The following is a 22,966-nucleotide window of genomic DNA, read 5'->3' as shown; positions in this document are numbered from 1 at the left end:
GCCCCACAAATCTCTCCCTTAATTTTGATTTTTCTTTTTCATTCCAAGACTTGATCTCAATCTCTGAAAATACTTAAACTTAAGAGGCTTTGTAAAGATATCTGCAGCCTGATCATGAGACTTCACATATTTGAGCTTGACTTCCTTCTTGGCAATGCACTCTCTGATGAAGTGATATTTTGTATCTATATGCTTGCTTCGATCATGATACATCGGATTCTTGGCGAGTGCCTGTGCAGATTTGTTATCAATACAAATCTCTATAGTTTCAATTTGTGACAAATTGAGCTCCTTCAATAATCTTCTTAGCCAAATAGCATGACAGGTACATGATGTTGTTGCTATATATTCGGCTTCACAAGTCGAGAGAGTAACTATGGACTGTTTTTTTGAACACCAAGAAATAACAGAATCACCCAAGAAAAACACAAAGCCAGTTGTGCTTTTTCTATCATCAATATCTCCCGCATAATCACTATCACAAAATTCCATAAGGTTGAAATCATTAGAAGAAGAATAAAATAACCCAAAGTCGATCGTACCTTTTAAGTAACGAATAATTCTTCTAGTGACCTTCAAGTGAGTGGAGGTAGGAGCTTCCATGAAGCGACTTACTACTCCAACCGCAAAGAGTATATCTGGCCTGGTACAAGTCAAGTACCTCAAACTTTCCACAAGACTTTTGAAAAATGTGGGATCCACTTTTTCTCTTTCATCAAACTTGGGCAATTTTGTTCCACTCTCCATCGGTATGTTCACGGGGTTGCAATCGAGCATGTTGAACTTCTTCAATATCTCTTTTGTATATCTTTCTTGAGAGATAAAAATCTCATCCTCCATCTGCTTCACTTATAGGCCCAAGTAGTATGACATGAGCCCTACGTCTGTCATCTCGAACTCACGAGACATATCTTTCTTAAAAGCTTCAAACAAACTTGGGTTATTACCCGTGAAAATAAGATCATCAACATAAAGACAAACAAGTAAGATATCTCCACTAGTATGAACTTTAAGATAAAGAGCATATTCATGGAGACAACGAGTAAACCCATTGTCTTGAAAATACTTGTCGATGCAACTATTCCATGCTCGTGGGGCTTGCTTTAATCCATATAAAGCTTTGTTCAACCCTAACACTTTATATTCATGGTTGTTTACCACAAGCCCAATGGTTATTCAACATAGACTTCTTCTTCAAGATAGCCATTCAAAAAAGCTGACTTGACATCTAGTTGATGGATCTTCCACTTCATTTGCGCCGCCAAAGAGATGAGCAAACGAATCGTCTCCATGCGGGCAACATATATATAGACTTCCTCATAGTCAATGTATTGCATTTGCTTATAGCCTTTACCCACAAGTCGTGCCTTGTATAGCTCCATATCTCTATCATCATTCTTCTTCGCCTTGTATGTCCATTTAACTCCAATTGCTCGATAACCCTTGAGAGGAGTTGTTAACTCCCAAGTGTTGTTCTTCTCTATTGACTTGATCTCCTCCTCCATGGCTTGTCTCCACCTTTTGTCTGTAACAGCTTCATCAAAGTTTATTGGTTCACTGTCAGCAAAGAGACAATATAAAGAATCAAAATTAGTAACTTCTTATGTGTCTTCATAGAGCTCTTGAATACTCCTTGTCCTTTGCGGCTGTTCATTTGAACTTTCTTGAGAAGAGGGAGATGCAATATTGGTTGGAGAAGGATATGGAGTTGTATCCCGCACAGGTTCCACGGTCTCTGGTTCTTCTTCATTACCAAATTATGGAAGAAAATCATATGAAGTTTCTTCCTGAGCTTCACAGTTCCATGCTAATTCTTCATCAAATTAAACATCGCGACTTACAACCATCTTGCCGCTACTTGGGTCGTATAACTTGTAGCCTTTTGAACTTGTATCATAGCCAGCAAACACATGCTTGACACTTCGATCGTCAAGCTTCGCTTTCTCTTGATGTGGCACATCAGCATAAGCTATGCTCCCAAGTGGTCGTCTTCGACTCTAATCTTCGATTGATATCGATTATGTACATCGGCCCAGGTAACAGCCGGCTACTCAATCAAGTTCTACTTCAACTGTTGTAAAGCCACCGAGATTCGTTCGTTTAGTCCTTGGGTGAAAGCTTGAACGGCCCAATCGTCCGTGACTGGTGGCAGATCCATTTGTTCCATTTGAAAATGAGATATAAACTCTCTTAGCATCTCATTCTCTTTTTGCCTTACCTTGAAAAGGTCTGACTTCCTGATCTCGACCTTTATGGCTCCGGCGTGTGTTTTTACAAAAGAATCTGCAAGCATGGCAAAAACAAAGATAGAGTTAGGTGGTAAATTATGATAACATATCATTGCTCCCTTTGATAGGGTTTCCCTGAATTTCTTTAATAATACGGATTCAATCTCATTGTCCTCTAGATCATTCCCTTTAATGACACGCGTGTAAGAGGTGACATGTTCATTGGGGTAGGTCGTTCCATTATATTTAGAAATCTCGGGCATGCGGAACTTCTTGGGGATCGATTTTGGAGCTGCGCTCGGGGGAAGGGCTTTTGCACGAACTTTTTGGAATCCAAACCCTTCAATATTGGTGGTGCCCCGGGATCTTATCGACCCTGGAGTTATAAGTTTCTACTTTCTTGTCGTTTGCTACAATCCTCTTTTCTCCTGACTCTATTCGTTTTGTCAATTCCTCGAGCATCTTATAATTTCGGGGTTAGTCCCCGATTCTTGTTCATTTGACCTTACTACAACTGACCCCGTTCTATGGGTGACTTCTTGGGGTGGACCGGGCTCAGGCCTGCTCGGTGCTTGAGTTTGGCTCTGCAACTGAGCTATCGCTACATGTTAAGCTTGCAACATTTCAAAAATCATACGCATGTTGATCCCGTCCTCTCTAATATTTTGGGTATTTCGAACTGCAGATCGAGTTCCACCATGAATGTTATTTTCGGGGTCGGAATGTTGATTCGCTTCAATGGTCACATGCGAATTAACGTCAATTGAATCCACGGCCCGAGTCCCAACGGGGTCAATGGGTGGCCCTTCATCCTCGGGCGTCACGTCGTTATTCTCATCTTGATGGCCAGATTCGTTGTCGATAGGTAGGGCCATTAATCGAGATTTCGTCATTTTTAGCCTGAAATCAAAGATACTTCCAAGAACAAGTGTAAAATAGTGTGTTTTACAGAGATTTATATCAAATAACCACTATTATCCTTAGCCTCACGGTGGGCGCCAAACTATTATCAATTGAATTTATATGTAGTTCTAAGGATGCCCTTCTACAAATGATAATCACCCTTAATATAGTGGGAAAATTCTATTTTGGATATAATTAAAAATACATAATAGAGATCCAATGATAGATTAATTAATTAGTCTCTCCTTGATTTCCGCCGAGATTCTCCCCCAATTGCGGCTATAACGGCTTTTTTTGTTTCTTGGCTCGATCTCGATCTTGACCAATTTCAATCTTGATTGGTCTCTGGGTCTCGAGCTCGGTCTTGGCCGATCTCGATATTGATCGGTATTTGGGTCTCGAGGTCGGTCTTGACCGATCTCGATATTGATCGGTCTCTGGGGCTCGAGCTCGACAACCTAACTTCGTATCATGGCTCGATATCACAATGATGAATCTCGGACCATCATGTTCCAATCTCGATTAGTCATACAAACGGTAAATTCGATTTTGACAGTATACAGACACACTCTCCCTTAGTATCCCAGTGGGCCGAGAATGTCCATTAATGTCATGGGAACTTGAATCTTCATAACCTCGTTGATCACGCGGTGGTCCGACATGACACACTGTTAACTAGTAGTAGTAGTACAATTCTTTTTTCTCCGATTTGTACGTAATGAGTTAGATATTCAACCTTTATTTAGTTTGGAAAAGAAATTAAAACTACGTTTATGAGACTGCAGGAATAGCATCAAAAACCTCTTTTGCATATATTTGTACGTTGTTCTGGTTATTCTGTATCTGTATCTCTGTAGCGAATATGGTCAGTCGATTCAGTCCTATGCTCCTGCTGAAACTACATTAGCCATCATTCTAACCTTTATGTTAACCTTCACATACTTAAATAAACATAAAAAAGGGCAGAAATTAAATGTTTACTTGACAACTTTTGTTTAGTTCCCTCTTAAACTTTACATAATTTTTAATGTCTCCTAAACTTGGAAATTTGATAGTCTTGACCTCCCTAGATGCTGATGTGGCAAAGAGCGTGAATATACTTTCTTTTAGGCGCGTAGTAGGGAAGAGAAATCGAAAAATTTGCTTCCAAGTGAGGTATTTTTCAAATATTAATTGCCACACATAATCAAATATAATAATTTATTTATTCCAAATATATTTCTCGTTGTTTCTTCTTAATATACATTGCATATTTTATCTCAATTGTATTTTTTTAGATACATAATATACGTTTCAACTATGTATTTCTTATCTTTTTTTCCGGTCCAAATCTATAAAAGTTAGTTGAAACTCCATTTATTTTAACCAAATAGAAAGAAGATTTAGCCAAAGTAATAAAGTTTAAATTGTGTATTTTCTACAAAAAGAAAAAGTACTGTGTATTTTTATCCTTATTTTCACGCGATGCTAATTTATTTAAACTATGCATTTTTTTTTTCGAGTTAAATTCGTAAATATTTGGTCGAAATTTTATTATTTTTAGCTTAAATATTTATTTAGCCAATATATGGAGTTCCAACAATGTATTATTTTATTTTTTTAGATGCAATGATAATATGTTCTAACTGTGTATTCTTTCTTTTCCTCACCAAATATGTAAACAAATTGATTAAAATATCATCGTCTTTAACCAAATAAAAAATTATAATCAAATTAATATTTTTTCAATTTATTATTTTACAGATTTTGGCATGAAAAAAATAATTTAAATAGTTGATTGTCTTAAAAGGATAAAAATATATATTTTATTTTTAAAATCCACATTGACAAAAGAATCCATGTGGCAGTGCGTACGTTACACTCCGATGGATTACCAGCGTCCAAGGGGTCGAGGCTATGAAATCGCCAAGTTTAAAGGGGTATTAAAGAGCATGTGAAGTTTAAGGGGAAGCCAAACAAAAGTTACCAAGTTCAGGGGGTCCCGAACTATTCTGCCGTTTTCAATTAATAAGGTTCAATAAAATCGTGCTATTTGTATATCATGCCCATTTACAATTTCATAATTTAATAATATATATATATATATATATATATATATATATATATATATATATATATATATATATATATATATATATATATAAGTGGACGGCGTGCCACACGATCCCATAATATTATATTTTACCCTTGAATAAGACCCCTCGGGATACTTGTACTACTATCAATGTTCTAGTACGGTTTAGCAGCTGCAGTTTATTTATTTTCTCTCACTACGCCACACTAGTTAATGATGGCATACAATTTATAGGTCATCATATCTTTAGTCCAAACTACTGAGTAGGGTTTGAAAAAAAAAGTAGTATTTGAAGTTAAGTTGAAAAATGGTAGAATTTGAAATTATGTTTGGACATGAATTTCACTTGAAAAAATGTTGCAGTTTTACGAATGGGGAAAAAAGTTTTTCTGAATTTTTTTGAAAAAGTGGTTAACTTTTTGGTTTTTAAAAACTCATTTTCAATTTTTTTTCAAAAAGTTACAAAATTTCATGGACAAATACATTTTTGAAAACAATTTGAAAAAAGGAAAAGAATTACGGGGCCTAAGATAAGTAATAGTAATAGAATTATGTATGATAGTTAAGAGAATCCAACAGGCTAATAATTAACCTATTAGATTGTGTAATCAAGCAGATTACTTAACTGAGCATTTGCTAACATATATTATAAAGCCAAAATTAATTAACGTGGTTAGCAATAGCTAAAGAAACATGGCCAATGTAGTTGATCATCATTTTTTTATCAAGTAAATATTATTGAGTTGGTTTTATCGGGTAAATGGGATAATATCTTACCTTATAATAAAAGAATAAAAATATTATTTGGTGAAAGAAATGTTTATCAAGTAAATATTATTAATTGTACATAAGAGTTTATTTAAGAAATAAAGGAAGTCTTTGAGAAAATTCGTAAGCTGGATGATTATTTGAGAAATTCGAAATTTGTTTGGACTAAGTTGATAGACCAAAAAATAGCAGGAAGTGAAAAAATTTCACTATGAGTTACCATTAAATCAACTTTTTCCCACAATATTCTTATTAAATCTAACAAGTAGAGTTTGATAAATATTTGACGACATTAAACGGGTTTTTTTCTTTTGTTGAAAAACTCAAGACATAATTTTCTCGACATGATAATAGACAATGTATAATTCAATTTCTAAATAGATTGGAGAATCAGATTCTATTCTAAGGCACTTTAATTTGGAGTCTCATAGTACACTAAAGGGACATGCATATATGGCAGCAAATTAAAGCCTCTTTGCCAAATTTGTATTCTGTTTATATTTTTTGCTTGTGGGGTGAGTTTTTCCACTTTGATGCTCCTCTACATCAGCCATTATAGCATCCAGACTTTGACTAAGATTTGGCCTCATAGTATAAAAAACGATATCCCGGTATACAAGGCATTTCGCGTTCATACAGGGTCTAGAGAAGCGCCGCATCCCAACGGGTGTGATGTAAACAGCCTACACTAATGCAAGCATTAGTACCTGCTTCCACGGCTCGAACCCGTGGCCTATAGGTCACACGGAGACAACTTTACCATAAACCTATAGGCAGGCAGGGGCGTATGCAGTAGGGGTGTTCAAAACCAAACCGAAACCAAAAACCGAACCGAAATCGAAGCTTAATGGCTTATTTGTATCGGGTTAATGGTTTAACGGATGGGGAACGGATTGAAATTTTTTTATTAACGGCTTATCGGTTTGGAGGCGGATTATTCAATTTTCTTAACGGATAATCCGTTAACCCGTTAAGAATATATATATATATATATATATATATATATATATATATTAAAGATCAAAAACCCTTCCACTTCTTCCAGTACTTTATCTCTAAGTTCTAACGCCTAATTCCTAAATAATCAGAACCCTTACGTACTATGCATCAGAGCATCCCAGGCTTGGCTTAGCTTAGCTTATTCTCCCACCCTACAACAAGATTGTTTAAGTTGATGTCTATAGTTCACCTCTGCTTTTGTTTTTTAAAACTAATGCATGTTATCTATGTTTAATAGAAGAACAGTAGTGTTGTGCCACATCTTTTTTCACTCTACAACACATGACACACTACATCATTCTTATGTAGGCATTAACAGACATGTATGTTTGGACTCAATGTATAATTTTCTATTCTGAATTTGTATGCTAGGCGGTCAACAAATAATTAATACACGCAATAAATTGAATTAGGCCGATAAACAGCCCAATAACCGCCCGATAAGAGCTAAACCGATACCAATCCGCCCGATATCTTATCGGGTGGCTAGCGGATTAATATATTTAAAAGCCGATAACCGTTAAGCCAAACCGTTAAGAGTAATTAACCGCCCAATCCGCCCGATAAGCAGCCCTAGTATGCAGGAATTTTTGTGAGCGGTATCAAAATTTATAGAAGAATTGGAATAATAACTTTAATTATCATACCTCTAGACAATAAATAGCTTTTATCTATTAGTTTTGTTGAGTCTTAAGTTAGAAAAGAGCCTAAGTTCAACTCTACTAGTTGTGCTAATTGCGGCTTGAACCTCTAACCACTTAGAGCAAAATCAAGCACATAATCAACACACCAAGACACAATTTATGTCAAGTGACGTCATTTTTTCCTACTTATCCGTTTCCTCACAGTATTAATACATATATTTAGTAAAAAAAATCGACGAAGTGGTTCATAGGCCTTGTAGTATCTGAATGATCAATTTCACAGGATAGAACTGTAATTACCCTTTTTTTTTAAAAGCAGTAGATAGCAGGTGAAGAATTTATTTACATATTGTTTGGTTTGCATCTCTATGTATATCACGATCATGTTTAGAATCATTAAACATGTTCTTAATTAGCTAGTTTTGGATTCCCAATTTTCACATAGACTTTTTATTTCGGTTGTTCAGTTGAATTTTGGTTTGAACTCTCAGTTTTACCATAATAAAAAGATAACTTTTTGTTTCCATCTATCATAGGTAAAGAAAATTCTCTCTATATATATATATATATATTGAATTTCCTTGTCTTTTTCGTATGTTTATTTTCATTATATTTTGACCTCCTTTAATAAAAAATTATAGCTCCGCCTTCCAATAGGTAACGCTTGTGTAGTTCATGCCTTTAATGCAATTCATTCCGTAAGAATATAAATTATTCAATACTCAGAAAATATTCTGCATTAACTAATGCGCTTCTATTATATATTTATTTATTTGTATTTTCAAAAGCATAGAAAGCAAAAATTGCAGGAGTACTTGCAAATTGTTTAAAACTGTTATTTGCCTTAACATGAATTACATTCTAATTACTTAAGAAATGATCCAAAGATATCAAAGACAAGGGAAGAATTCCAAAGAGTTCTTAAAGAACCCCAAAAGGCTTCAATAGAGCCTCAGATAAATATACTAAAACTCGTACACTACTCCTATACTTCAAAATAATAAAGTCCTATTATAACTTCAAGGAGTCGAGAGGCTAGTGGGGCGTGTGGAACCATACTTGAGTCATCCTCGAGTCTGGTCAAATCCATGATTAAAACTAGTCAAACTTGGTTAACCCTTCGATGAAACCTTCCAGTCTTCTTAAAGATGTAGTAACTCGGCCAAAATTATGTGCTACCATAGGAGTTGATCCACATCAACGTCGTACTCCATATGAAGCCACTACTACAATGCTAAGACATTTTCCATATGATAAATTTCCGTCTTAACAATATCATATAATCATGTTTCTCGAACTGAGTTTGTCTCCGAGCAATGTAACTTTCCAGCAGTCCACTTGCAGCATAAATACAGAAAGCTTTTTTGGTACAACTGCAGTTCAGATAAGCAATTGGATAAGAAAAGCAGTGGAAAACAAGTATTAACAAGAACCGGACTTCTTCATTCTTGCACCATGCCCTTCTCATCTTGGTATAAATGGAAAAGGGAAACAGAAATAGTTTTTTCTTAGCTTGGTTAAAGAATTTCGAGCTCTTTGCATTTTGCATTCCTCATGTATACATCATTTTGTGTATTGGAAACAACCTCTCTATCCTCACAAGGTAGGGGTAAGGTTTGCGTACACACTACCCTCCCCAGACCCCACGGTGTGGGTGGGATAATACTGGGTATGTTGTTGTTGTTGTTGTTCATGTATACATCATTATTTTATTTGCAACCTACCCTCGATTTGCCCCCTAATATATTCATCTTTCTGCAAGTCACAGAACAACTCATTTGCAAAGGGACAAAATAGTAGTAATAATAGAATTTTGATTACATTTTTTGTTTTGAGGATTTTTGTTTATTACATTTGTATTGATAAGGAATAGAATTTTGATTAAATTAGTTAATTTTTGCCAAACACACCCAGTAATTATGAGTGTATCTAATATTGGCAGTTTTGTTTCCTCAAGAGCACTGGTGCAAGTACGATACTATAATTTCTATCTATGTAAAAAGCTTCTCAACTAAAATGATTTTCAGATAAATAATCAATTTGTCTAATATGGTTTTTCAGGCGGCTTCTCGTGAGTTTTAATATAACTGCTTGTGAAAAGTAGAGCTGCAGAACAGCATACTAATGTACAACAACAACAACAACAAGAACCCACTATAATCCCACTAGTGGGGTCTGGGGAGGGTAGTTTGTACTCAGGCCTTACCCCTAACCCTAGGGTAGAAAGGCTATTTCCGATAGACCCTCGGCTCCCTCCCTCCAAGAACTCCCCACCTTGCTCTTGGGGTGACTCGAACTCACAACCTCTATGTACCTATAATTAAGTCTGTAGTCTGCAGTGCTTAATAATATTCACTTGCGATTATAGAATCTGATAACTGTAGGTTCGGTTTTGGCTCCTTTCTTAACAAAACTGAACCTCTAATCATCTACTTTTCTATTCCTGTCTTTCTATTTTCGATTTTGTTTTCACAGTGCATTTCCAACAAAAAAGGTGGCACAAACAAACTCAAAAAGGAGTAGTATGCACTGAGATTTCATCCTTTTATGCCCAACAAGATGACATATATACTCTCTAAAGAGTAGACTCAAGTGTGTTTGGAAAGATAAATTAAATGGAATTAAAATTATAGCATTCCTACTTTACCCCTTCATTGATGAGTGTTTTAATGATTTTGCAGGAAGATCAATACATTGGGGGGGCAAATCTTAAAAATTAAGAAGATATGGTGCAAACCAAAAATTTACATACATGTTAGGTTGTGAAAAAATGCAAAGAACTCAAGATTTTCACATACAAGGTTGAAGTTATCTAGAATTATGATTCATTCCTTATATTCCAGTACAGCCTACTTCAAAGACAATGCTAATTCATTCAAAACAGTAACTGATGAAGTAAAGGCCACTGCTCCATTTTGATTTTTAGTGGACACACTCTCCAGGATGTGAAAATCCAAGTTTTGGAACTACAGACTTAGTCAACCAGTCTCTGAAACTTTCTATAACATAATAAGGACCAGCTAATAGTCTCCCCAAACCCCACTTGTGGGAAACTACTAGGTTTGTTGTTGTTGTTGTTGTAATAAGGACCAGCTAATTTAAATAATATTTTGGAGAATATACATAATTTACCAACAAGGTGTATCAAGTAAAAGTTTCAGGTTGCAATGACAGCAACAATTGACGTGTGACAACTCACAGCTTAATGAGAAGTCAAAGAACTAAGTAGCTGAAATAAGGATAAGGTTGGACAAGAGTATTTATAAAATGAGCCTAAGCTGAGGTAAGATTCCCAGAAAGAGACCGAGGAAGGGTGACTATTCCTATAATAATTCTTTTAGAACAAGAACAAATCCACTAAGGTGCCGATTTTCCTGTGGATTCAAAATTAACATGCAATCTAATAAAGCTAAAATGTGAATGGCACAAGTAGAGACGAAAACTACCAGAACTTGAAAAAACTGCCGCACTTGGTGCTTAATTCATTGCTTATCAAGGCGAGTAGCCCAAGCAAAAATTACTCAACCAAGACAGCATAAGAAAATTAAAGAAAAGAGAAGACAGAAGCAGCAAGCATCATAATTTGTTCTATTCCGGTATTAGGACTACTGAAAGTGGAGCAAAAGACATATATTTGCTACGTCATAAGTTCATATAGCTAGCTACCAACAAAATGAAAAATTGAACAGGATATAAACCTTGGAATTTGTTGTCTTCTGTGATTATTCCAAATGTATCTACGGTCTCACGAATCATGATACCACGTACACCACTTAAGCCAGCTATTTTGCACTGAACAACTGCAGGAAATAAGTGCCACAATGTTTCAGAAACGAAGTTGTTATATTCTCTGTGTGCATGTGCCAGTGTGCAAGAGTTAAACACAGTGAACCCAATTTCTCTATGACAGGTCTATTCTTCAGGCTTTAGATAAAGATAACTGGTTATCGTAATTTAGCTCAAACGAACGTTTAGGTCCTTGTAAAACATTAAGACAGGACAGATTCAGCGACTAATAACATAGCATTTCCTTAAAATAGTTTTGAAGGGTCTACCTAAAAGAGTTAAAAGGAGAGTGGGTTTGTTATTTACCTAGAATTAGTGCACCATGTAAGTCTGCATTAAGGAGACATTGTGATAACTGATTTTTCCTGCAAGGCCAATACTGCAGGTGAGAGAGACATACAAGTCAATTGTTTAGCTGAATCATTAGAGAAAAAGGCTTCTTTCTTGAAAAACAAAACCATAAACAAAAGCGAGGAAACAAAAAGCGAACCCAATATTCTTCAGGAGTTTTGTTACATAGTCTTTCCACTTATCGTGCATTGGCTTGAAGATGTCATAGCTGTAGAACAAGCCACAAGAATTCTCAGAACAAGAGATGATCTGGGCCTATGTTGCTCGGACTCTCCAAAAGTGCTGCCGCACCGGTGTCGGATCCTCAAAAAATGCACTAAATTTGGAGGATCCGACACGCACCCAGCAACATTTTTAAAGAGTCCGAATAACATAGATCTGGGCAACACCAGAAAGTGAGTACATAACTTTGCTGCTCAAATCAATGCAACATATGTGTCTGCATGTGTGTGTGTGTGTGTGTGTGTGTATCCACATTAAATAAAAAAGGAAAAAAGAGCAGAAAAGGGGGGAAAAGACACCCAACCTATAAAAGAACAAATGAAAACAGGGAACTTAACTAGTCAAAATAAGAACAAAAAGGAATATGGCCAAGCCAACATTGGCACTATATATCCATGAGGTATCATCAACTGTGAGGTCTAGGAATATTTGGCTCAATCTGACCCTACAGACGCAAGCCCCAGAAAGTCGAGCCCTTAAAAGTATAATCTTTCCTGCTGAAGAAGTGGGAGAACTTTGTCCCTAGAATCCTAGATGAATAATATAGCTAAAAAGTCAAATAAGTAGACAGCTGAATTTGATCATTCGGAAACTGAATTTTATGTAGTGGAACCACACGGGTGTAAGATATCCTTTTAAGCCTTTAACTTTCTACATAAGCAATATCTAAGCAAATAACACTAGGGAGAAGTACTAGCAGCCTATTCATCTATTGTTCTCTTGAGGATAACTGTGCAGAAAATTACCACAGCAAATAGAGGACAGGCATCACATGCAACATGAGATACAGTGCAGCAGCTAATCTCTTACTCAAGAGCCATTTCATGAAAAGGTCATCTTACTGCCTTTTTCATGTGATGGCTCTTAATTAAAAGATTACTTACCAATTTTTTTACAATATTAAAATAAGGAAATAATCACACCAACATTAAATCTATAAACCACCATGAGACTTCAGCATTCAACTTCGGACATAATCAAACTCATCAAGTTAAACAGAAGAAAAAAAACGAAACGCGGTGCACTGTATCAAGTTCAAAAACTAAAACATAATTCCTCACTGAGAAGGGCAGAATGTTTTTAAAAGACAAGCTAAAACTTAATTATTTAAAAAAAAAAAAAAAAAAAAAGTGCAACTCACTTGTGGAACTCTTGAGGCAAATCAAATGATCCAAATTTCTTATGTTGCTTTATGGACATATGTCTTTTAGATCTCTTTGACTGTCTCTGCAAAGCCCGATTACGAGCTCCAGTAGCAATGCTACTTTTTTGAACAACATTATCAAGAAGAATCCAGTTATCAACTTTCACATTTTTTGACCCCTGCATATATTTCTGGGCTGAATCACCATGTTGGAGAAGATCGTGCAAAATATCGTTAACAGTACCAGTAATCTGTAAAAAACAAAGGGGATGAGCAATAAAGAAGCTATTAATTAATAGTGCGCATTCTTGAAGCATTATTTTGTTCACGTGTATTCTTACCTCAGTAGTATTTTTCAGAAGATTCTCGTCTACTGAATGGGAGAGTTGAAGGTACGCTGGATTATTCAGTTCAACATCTATGTTACAGGATGAAATTCAGCATCCTAGATTAGTCTCATGTATACCTTTCTATAGATAAAAATGTAAGAGAAGCATACAGTAGAAAGGTTTTACCTTGAGAAGATGGATGGCCAGAAAAAGATAAATAGCCTACAAATAAACCAGGAAAATGTTTGGATGAGATAAATTAAGAGGGAATCACTTTTTTAAAGAATGAAATCAAGAGGGAATCACATTAAGATGTTTAACTTACATTCCTGGAAAATGCCAACTGTTTACACTGTTTTTGGATGCCACAATTTAACTACGGATAAATCAAAGAGAATAAAAAGAAAGAAATCCACGGTTTAGCACTGAACTTAACTTAGGTTTCTGCAACCTGCTATACAGACTAAAGATTCACTCTGGAATTCATTGCATTGTCTGCATATATTTTCTTCAAAGCAAAAGTTTCCGTGCCATCTCATTATCTGGTGGAGAGAGCAGCGGAGCAATGGCGTAGGCATTTGATGAATTTGGTAGGCCATTCATAATAATCAAGGAGCAAGAACAGAAAACCAGATTAAGAGGCCTTGATGCTCAAAAGGCCAACAATTCTTTTTAAAAAAGGAAATATTCATCGCTTTGTAAATGCTAACACTTATGCTGGAAAAGTCATAGCTGGCATTCTCCGCACTTCTCTTGGTTCTAAGGGCATGAAGATGCTTCAGAGCCCTAATGGTGATGTCACCATCAGAAATGATGGTGCAACCATCTTGGAGCAGATGGATGTTGAAAATCAGATTAAGAAGTTGATGGTTGAGCTGTCACGAAGTCAAGATTATTTGGTAATGGAACTACTGGAGTTGTTGACATGGCTGGGCACTTCTAGAACAAGCGGAGAGGTTGTTAAAACGTGGTAATCACCCTATTTGAATCACGGAAGGATATGAAATGGCTTCAAGGATATAAATTTAGCATTTGGAGCGAATTGAGTAGAAGTTTGAATTTGGAGGGAATGAGCTTTGATTCAAACCTGCAGGACTACTTTTTCATCTAAGATTGTGAACAAATGCAAGCTGTTGCAGATCTAGCTGTTGCAGATTTAGAGAGGAAGGATGTTCGCCTAGACCTATTCAAAGTTGAGCAAAAGGTGGAAAGTTATAGGATAGAGAACTAATTTATGGAATTGTAGTTGGCAAAGATACGAGTCATCCTCAGATGCCAAAGCAAATTGAGGATGCAAGAATTGCCATTTTGACTTGTCCTTTTGAGCCTCCAAAACCAAAGACCAAGCACAAGGTTGACGTTGATACTGTAAAAAAAAAATCAAACTTTAGGATGAGCAGAAGTACTTCGATGACATGGTTCAAAAATACAAGGATGCTGGTGCCACTTCAGTTATTTACCAGTGGGGTTTTTTTGATGAAGCAAACTACTTACTGATGCATATAAATCAACCTGCTGTTAGATGGGTAGGAGGTGTGGAGTTGGAGCAGATAGCAATTGCTCAGGTGGGAGAATTGTGCCAAGGTTTCAAGAGTTGACAACTAAAAAGACTTGACAGAACTAGTCTGGTTCTAGAGAAATCATTTGGTACAATAAAGAACAGAATGACATGCATTGAACATTGTGCAAATTTAAGGCTGTGACCTTATTTATCAGTGGTGGTAACAAAGGAGACATAGTGTAGTATCCATTATGCTTTGTGTGTGGCTAGAAATCTTATCCGCAATAATTCTATTGTATATGGGTGGTGGTTCAGCAGAGATCTCTTGCTCAATTGCTGTTGAAACAGCAGCTGATAAACACCCAGGAGTTGAGCAGTATACTATCAGGGCATTTACAGATGCTTTGGATTCTACGTCACACCATTTAAACTCATTCATGCCAATATTATGCAAAATACAGATCTTTTGCATGCTTAAATGGAAGACAAAATTCTCATGCTACTCTCATGATCTAACACTTTGGTACTGTGAGAAGGCACGGGAGAAAATATGTTATTGATATTGGATGAACAATACAATACAAGAGGTCCTTATTTATAGCTATACTATACAAGGACATACTACTCTTCTACCAATGTGGGACAATACTACACTATATACATGCTGTAAACTAACACTCCCCCTCAAGCAGGTGCATACAAATCATATGTACCGAGCTTGTTACATATATAACCAATACGAGGACCAGTGAGAGACTTGGTGAAAATATCTGCAAGTTGATCATTCGACCTCACAAACTTTGTAGCAATCTCTCCTGAAAGTATCTTTTCTCTGACGAAGTGACAATCAATCTCAATGTGTTTAGTTCTCTCATGGAACACCGGATTTGATGCAATATGAAGGGCAGCTTGATTATCGCACACAAGTTCCATCCAACTGATTTCACCAAATTTCAACTCCTTGAGCAATTGTTTGGTCCAGACTAGCTCACATGTTGCCATAGCCATTGCTCGATATTCTGCTTCTGCACTAGACCGAGCAACTACATTCTGTTTCTTGCTCTTCCAGGACACCAAATTTCCTCCTACTAAAACACAATATCCAGACGTAGAACGTCTATCAGAAGGTGATCCTGCCCAATCAGCATCTGAGTATCCAATGATCTGCTCATGACCTCGATCCTCAAAGAGTAACCCTTTGCCTGGAGCCGATTTTATATATCGAATAATGCGGACAACTGCATCCCAATGACTATCACAGGGAGAATTCATAAACTGACTTACAACACTCACAGGATAAGAAATGTCGGGTCTAGTCACTGTGAGATAATTTAATTTTCCAACCAGCCGCCTATAGCTTGCAGGATCGCTTAAGCGGCTCCCCCTGTCCTGGCATAAGTTTAGAATTCGGATCCATCAGAGTGTCAACAGGTCTGCAACCTATCATCCCCGTCTCCTCAAGAATGTCTAAAGCATATTTTCTTTGAGAAATAACAATACCTGAGCTAGACTGGGCAACCTCAATACCTAGAAAGTACTTCAATCTGCCTAGATCCTTAGTTTGGAAGTGCTGGAAGAGATGCTGCTTCAGATTGGTAATACCATCCTGATCATTGCCAGTAATAACAATATCATCAACATAGACTATCAGATAACTACAGAGACTTGAAGCAGAGTGCCGATAAAACACAGAGTGATCAGCTTCACTACGAATCATGCCAAACTCCTGGATAACCGTGCTGAACTTACCAAACCAGGCTCGAGGAGACGCTTTAGACCATAAAGTGACCGACGCAAGCGACATACAAGGCCACGAGACTCCCCCCTGAGCAACAAAACCAGGTGGTTGCTCCATATAAACCTCATCCTCAAGATCTCTATGAAGAAAGGCATTTTTAATGTCCAGCTGATAGAGGGGCCAATGACGAACCGCAACCATGGATAGAGAAAGGCGGACTGAAGCCACTTTAGCCACGGGAGAGAAGGTATCACTATAATCGAGCCCAAATATCTGAGTATATCCTTTGGCAACAAGACAGGCCTTAAGTCGATCAATCTGTCCATCGGGACCAACTTTGACTGCATAAACCCAACGACAAACAACAGTAGATTTACCTGAGGGAAGAGGAACAAGCTCCCAAGTACCACTTGTATGTAAAGCAGACATCTCGTCACTCATAGCCTGTCGCCATCCTGGATGAGACAACGCTTCACCTGTAGACTTAGGGATAGAAACCGAGGACAAAGAAGATATAAAAGCATAATGGGGAGATGACAGACGATGATAGCTCAAACCGACATAATGAGGATTAGGGTTAAGTGTGGTCCGTATACCTTTCCGAAGTGCAATCGGTGTACTAGGAGCAGGGTCCGCAGCAGGAGCAGGGTCAGGTGCAGGACGAGAACCAGTTGGGCCTGATGGAAGACGCAAACGACGATGATAAGTCAAGAGTGGTGTTCCTGTAGCTGGGGAACTAGGGGGAACAACACTAGACTCCTCAACGGTTGGTATGGATGAAACCTCTATGGTCGAAGGTAGAGGAGGAGCTATAGTAAACTCCTCAAAGGTCGGTATAGGTAAGACCTCAGATATATCATGGTGGTCAGTAGAGGTAAAGAAAGGTTTAGACTCAAAAAATGTGACATCAGCTGACATAAGGTACCTACAAAGATCTGGAGAATAACAACGATATCCCTTCTGAACACGAGAATAACCAAGGAAGACACACTTGAGAGCACGAGGAGCTAACTTATCTTTCCCAGGGGCTAAGTTATGAACAAAACACGTGCTCCCAAAAACACGAGGTGGAAGAGAGTATAAGGGTGACTGGGGAAATAATACTGAATGCGGAATCTGATTCTTGATGGGAGATGAAGGCATCCGATTAATCAAATAACAAGCTGTGAGAACTGCATCGCCCCAAAAACGCAACGGAACACGAGATTCAATTAGAAGTGTGCGAGCAGTCTCAATAAGGTGCCTATTCTTTCTCTCAGCAACCCCATTTTGCTGAGGGGTATAAGGACAAGATGTCTGATGAATAATTCCTTGAGAAGTCATAAACTGCTGAAATTAAGAAGATAAATATTCTAAGGCATTATCACTGCGAAAAATGCGAATAGAAACACCAAATTGGTTTTTTGATTTCAGCACAGAAACTCTGGAATATAGAAAATAACTCAGAACGAACTTTCATTAAGAAAAGCCAAGTACATCTTGAATAATCATCAATGAAACTGACAAAATAACGAAATCCCAAAGATGAACTGACTCTACTAGGGCCCCATATATCAGAATGAACTAAGGAGAAGACAGACTCTGCATGACTCTCAACACTACGCGAAAAGGAGGCTCGGGTATGTTTCCCAAGTTGACACGACTCACAATCTAATGTAGACAAACTAGATAAACTAGGCACCATCTTCTGAAGTTTGGATAAACTCGGATGTCCTAAACGTCTGTGGATTAGATCTGGAGGATCTGTAACTAGACATGTTGTGGAAGGACTGAGTGAGTTAAGGTAGTAAAGGCCTTCTGATTCACGTCCTGTACCAATTGTCTGTCCCGTACTGCGGTCCTGCATAATAAAAGAATCGTCAATAAAATATATACCACAATGGAGGGCACGAGTCAAACGACTAACAGATGCAAGACTAAAAGGACAGCCAGGGACATAAAGAACGGAATCTAGGGTGATAGAAGACAAGGGATTAGCTTGTCCAACTCCTTTTGCCTTAGTTTGACATCCATTGGCTAAAGTAACAGTGGGAAGAGACTGTGAATATACAATATTTGACAAAAGTGATATATTACCAGAGATGTGATCAGAAGCGCCGGAGTCCATGACCCATGAGCCAAGAGTGCTAGACTGGGAAACACAAGCAAAAGAATTACCAGTAACAGAAGTATCAGTCTGAGCAACTGAGGCTACTTGTGGAGATGTCTGCTTACTTGCTCGATACTGAAAGAGCTCATTATATTCTTCTTTAGATAAAGAAAATCCTTGGTTACCTGGAGTCTCGGTCTGAGCAATGAAAGCATTTTTGGGTGGACGATCATGTAAGGAATAGCACATTTCACGAGTGTGTCCAAGTTTGTGACAATAAGAACACTTGGGTCTAGATCTTCCAAAACGACCTCTTCCTCGTCTATGCTCCATAGTTTGAGATGCCCGAACATCCATTGTCTGGGATGCAAGAACAGAGGAATCAAATATCTGTGATGAGATCACTGGTGGACTTGGTGCTGCAGCAAGGCGGAGTAATTGAGAGAATAATTCATCAACTGTAGGGACAGACGGACTAGCCAAAATCTGGTCGCGTACTGAATCAAGATCATTAATAAGTCCAGCGAGGGTAAGAACGAGAAACATCCTCTGTCGCTGCTCTTGTTGTTTTTCCACACTAGCAGAAACTGGCATCAACTTCTCAAATTCCTCCATGACTGCCTGTACTTGACCCAAGTAAGTAGACATATCTAATTCCTGCTTCTTTAAGTTTATCATCCGTGATATCACATCATAGAAGCGAGATATGTCATTAGTGTATAAGGTATGTGCCTTTGCCCAAACCAAATAACATGTCTGGAATGGACGAAACAAGGGCATCAACTTGGAATCAATAGATCGCCACAAGATGCTACATAACTGAGCATCGATTTTTGCCCAAAGTGCTATTGCCTTTTCATCTCCATCGCTAGACTGTTTGATTAGATGATCTTGAACACCTTGACCTCTACACCATAACTCGACAGATGAAGCCCAAGCTAAGTAGTTTGAACCTCCCATTAAAGGTTCCGAGGTAATAATAGCACTAGAGCTTCCAGAACTCATGTTTCTAGACCCAAAAGCATCAAATCCCAAAGACATTGTTGCAAATTATTACCAAATAGGAGAAAGAATCAACTGTAATCCACTGAAACAGTGTACGGAAACACAGAAACAGAATACTGAAATACTATAGCTGCCGGAATCTACTGGAGCTGTCGGAATAGTACTGTAGCTGCCGGAAAAAACTCAAAGTTGTTGGAATGAAATGAAAACAGTAGGGGTAGGATCGGAATTACCAGGCGACCCAATTGTTCTGAAGGAAGATTTTCAAAAAATGGCCGGAAGTGGTCGTACGCGCCGGCGCGTGAGCTCACGTGCGTGAACTTCTGGTGGCGCGTGGAGGCGCGTGAGGAGGCTGCTGCCGGAGTTTTTCACTGGGGTTTGGTCGTCGGACAGTGACAACTCTTGTGGTAGTGTTGGATTTTGCACAACACTGTCAGAAATGAAGCAGATAGAAAACAACCTTAAAAAAGTATTGATTTCTCTTTCCCGGAATCGCTAGAATTTATGCACAGCGATTTCTCTTTTCCGGAATTGCTGGAATTTATGCACAGCGATAAGTCTCTCACAATTACTCTGATACCATGTGAGAAGGCACAGGAGAAAATATGTTATTGATATTGGATGAACAATACAATACAAGAGGTCCTTATTTATAGCTATACTATACAAGGACATACTACTCTTCTACCAATGTGGGACAATACTACACTATATACATGTTGTAAACTAACAGGCACAAATGACATGCGTGAATAACATGTCTTTAAGGCAGATTGGGAAGCAACAGCAGATTTTGCTTGCAACTCGGGTTGTTAAGATGATTCTAAAGATTGACGACGTCATTAGTCCATCTGATTATTGATGTTAAGTACGCAAATGCAAACTTTTGCTTCGCCTAACAGATGATGAACACGGTACCTTTGGCAATGCCACTCCAAGTAGTTTTGGTTTCTATGTCATGTGTTTTGAGTACAGTTTTGGTGGTTGACCAATTGTTGTGAGTTTCGGATTGAACATGTTGGTTCCGTTGATGATCGGTGCCTTGTCACAATTTGCTCTATCAAAAGCTTATTGCCATCTCTAAGGGATTTTACCCTTTTCCAAAAAAATCTAACAAAACCAAATTCCTCATTTTATTCAGCTGCCATAGAAAAAGAAAAACTACATGTGTCTTCTGCACGTAAAACATGTTGTCTGCTATAAGGTCACATAAAACAAGTTTTCTTCTCCATTTATCATTTTCGGGCAGTAATACAGTGAATTATAATGCAATTACAACTAAGTTCTTTCGGAAAACCAGTTCCAATCACATATAATTCCAAAACACAGTTCCAATCAACGAGAAAGAATTAAACATAGTAATTGCAAGTGCGTTCTTTCTTTCTAAATAGTGGGACTTCGTGGTCAACATCGACAAGCTGTTCTAGTGTTGGATTCCGCTACTGAACACAAATAATGCAGGCTCTGGGGAAAATGTGGAAGCATGAGCACTAGGTTGGTCTTGAATAAATTGAAGAGAAAAAATGACTGACACTATGATTAGGAAGTGATACACTGTCACGAACTGTGGCAATTTAGTGACCAGATGAAGGCTATATTAGGATTTTAATCAAACTTAAATCTAATTTTGTCATTGTTACAGCCAAAACCGGTTCCTAAAAACTCTCATTAGTCATCATCTTTCTTCTCTTTCCCTCACTTTATCCGTCTATGTAAATATGAAAAAATCATTTTCTTTAGTAATCAAGGTTCATCCTCCTCATACCCCACTTGTGGGATTACACTGGGTTATTGTTGTTGTTGTTGTTGTAATCAAGGTTCATCCTATAAAACTCGATATACCCAAACACAACATTGAACATGTAATATAAGTTCTTGTCCTAGGTGTAGTTTGTCTCAACTTGCAACCAAAAGTGTCGCCTAGTGGTCAATAAGGTAGGTGCAAAACCTTAGAGATCATGATTCAAACCCTAGAAGAGGCAAAAAACATTAGATGATTTCTTCACCTGAGTGGACAGAGTTACCGGGTACCTGGTGGGAGGTAACATGTACCCGGCGGAATAGTCAAGGTGTACATAAGTTGACCTGATACACCAATGTTATGTATAAAAAGAAGTGTAGTTTGTTTCAACTTTCTGAGTTTATTTCCACTTAGAATACATCTCAACTGTAAAGACAATAGATAAAACACCAAAGAGCAGACTTTTCCTGCTCTATTTTCCTTCCTCCAAGCTTTGGTGAGAGTATAAACACTAGGGCGCAGAGCCAGAGTGTCGGGTGCACATTCGGCTGAACCTAGTAACTTTGGTTCAAATTTTGTATTCGTCTTAAAAGAATCATTGAATATGTACAATTTATTAATGAAGCACGGCGGAGTTTGAAGTACAACAGTCACGCATTCCTTAATAATCAAAACAAACTTACATAAACTACTTTAGAAGAAAAAAAAACTATAAATCACAATATCTAAATATATCTTTGGGGAAAAAAAAATCGTAGTCAAATCAAAAACCCTTTGACTCATCAAAAATTGGAACAGCGAACTACGACTATGGAGTATTTCCCCAGTAATTCGAAATTGAGGCATAGTTGATTAATAATTTTTTAAAACAAAAGCAGTGAAATACAGAGGAAAAGGTAAAAAGATGAAACCTTTTTTGGATGATATAGAAGAGGAAGTTGCCTTTGATTTGAAGGGCAAAGGCGAAGAATTGATGCCCTGGGGAGTATGTCCACCGTTTTTCTCAACAGGAGTTGTTGTCGTTGTAGTAGCAACTGAGATTTTCTTGTTCTTGTGCTGCTGTAACTCAAGCTCAGCTTTGGATTGCGCAAATCTTCGCTCTAATGCCTCCATTGTTCGTTTCTTTTGTTCTTCAGCCATCGCCATTGTTGTTCCCCTTCTCTACTCGAGCTTATTATTTGGTGATAATATAACAACTGAGAGTGAAATCAAGAAATTACGTTAGGAGAATGTTTGTGTTTCAATTCATTTAAATGGGCCAAAGTATTAGCAACAATTTATGGGCCAATCATTAGGCTATAGAAAAAAGGTCTGAATTAGAATTGGGATCTTTACCGATCGAATTTACTCTTTATTTTTTTAGTCAATATACATACATTATATAATAATTATATATGATTATATATATTATATATAAATAATACATATATTATATATCTGTCGG

The 22,966-nt window shown here is 37.5% G+C and overlaps 1 protein-coding gene and 1 pseudogene across 2 annotated transcripts; one reads left to right on the top strand and one right to left on the bottom strand.

Annotated features, from left to right (window-relative positions):
• Window positions 1–8,431: 8,431 nt before the first annotated feature.
• On the bottom strand, window positions 8,432–22,751 carry LOC107814246 (ribonuclease MRP protein subunit POP4). Of its 2 annotated transcripts, XM_075230893.1 has the most exons (8): window positions 22,434–22,750; window positions 13,635–13,670; window positions 13,461–13,537; window positions 13,117–13,370; window positions 11,893–11,961; window positions 11,709–11,767; window positions 11,315–11,416; window positions 8,432–8,989 (listed from the first exon to the last, which is right to left on the bottom strand). In XM_075230893.1, exons 1-8 carry the CDS (start codon window positions 22,666–22,668, stop codon window positions 8,892–8,894), a joined length of 930 nt encoding a protein of 309 aa, XP_075086994.1. In that variant the 5' UTR covers window positions 22,669–22,750; the 3' UTR covers window positions 8,432–8,891. The 2 variants fall into 2 exon arrangements, with proteins under 2 accessions (XP_075086994.1, XP_075086998.1); XM_075230897.1 differs by lacking the exon at window positions 11,893–11,961 and having other exon boundaries at window positions 22,434–22,751.
• LOC107814245 (T-complex protein 1 subunit epsilon-like) lies at window positions 13,954–20,770 on the top strand (annotated as a pseudogene).
• Window positions 22,752–22,966: the final 215 nt, after the last annotated feature.

Source organism: Nicotiana tabacum, chromosome 2 (assembly GCF_000715075.1).
Source record: "Nicotiana tabacum cultivar K326 chromosome 2, ASM71507v2, whole genome shotgun sequence".
NCBI lineage: Eukaryota > Viridiplantae > Streptophyta > Magnoliopsida > Solanales > Solanaceae > Nicotiana > Nicotiana tabacum.
Note: the sequence above shows the minus strand (reverse complement) of the source record. Positions and strands in the feature narration are given on the sequence as shown.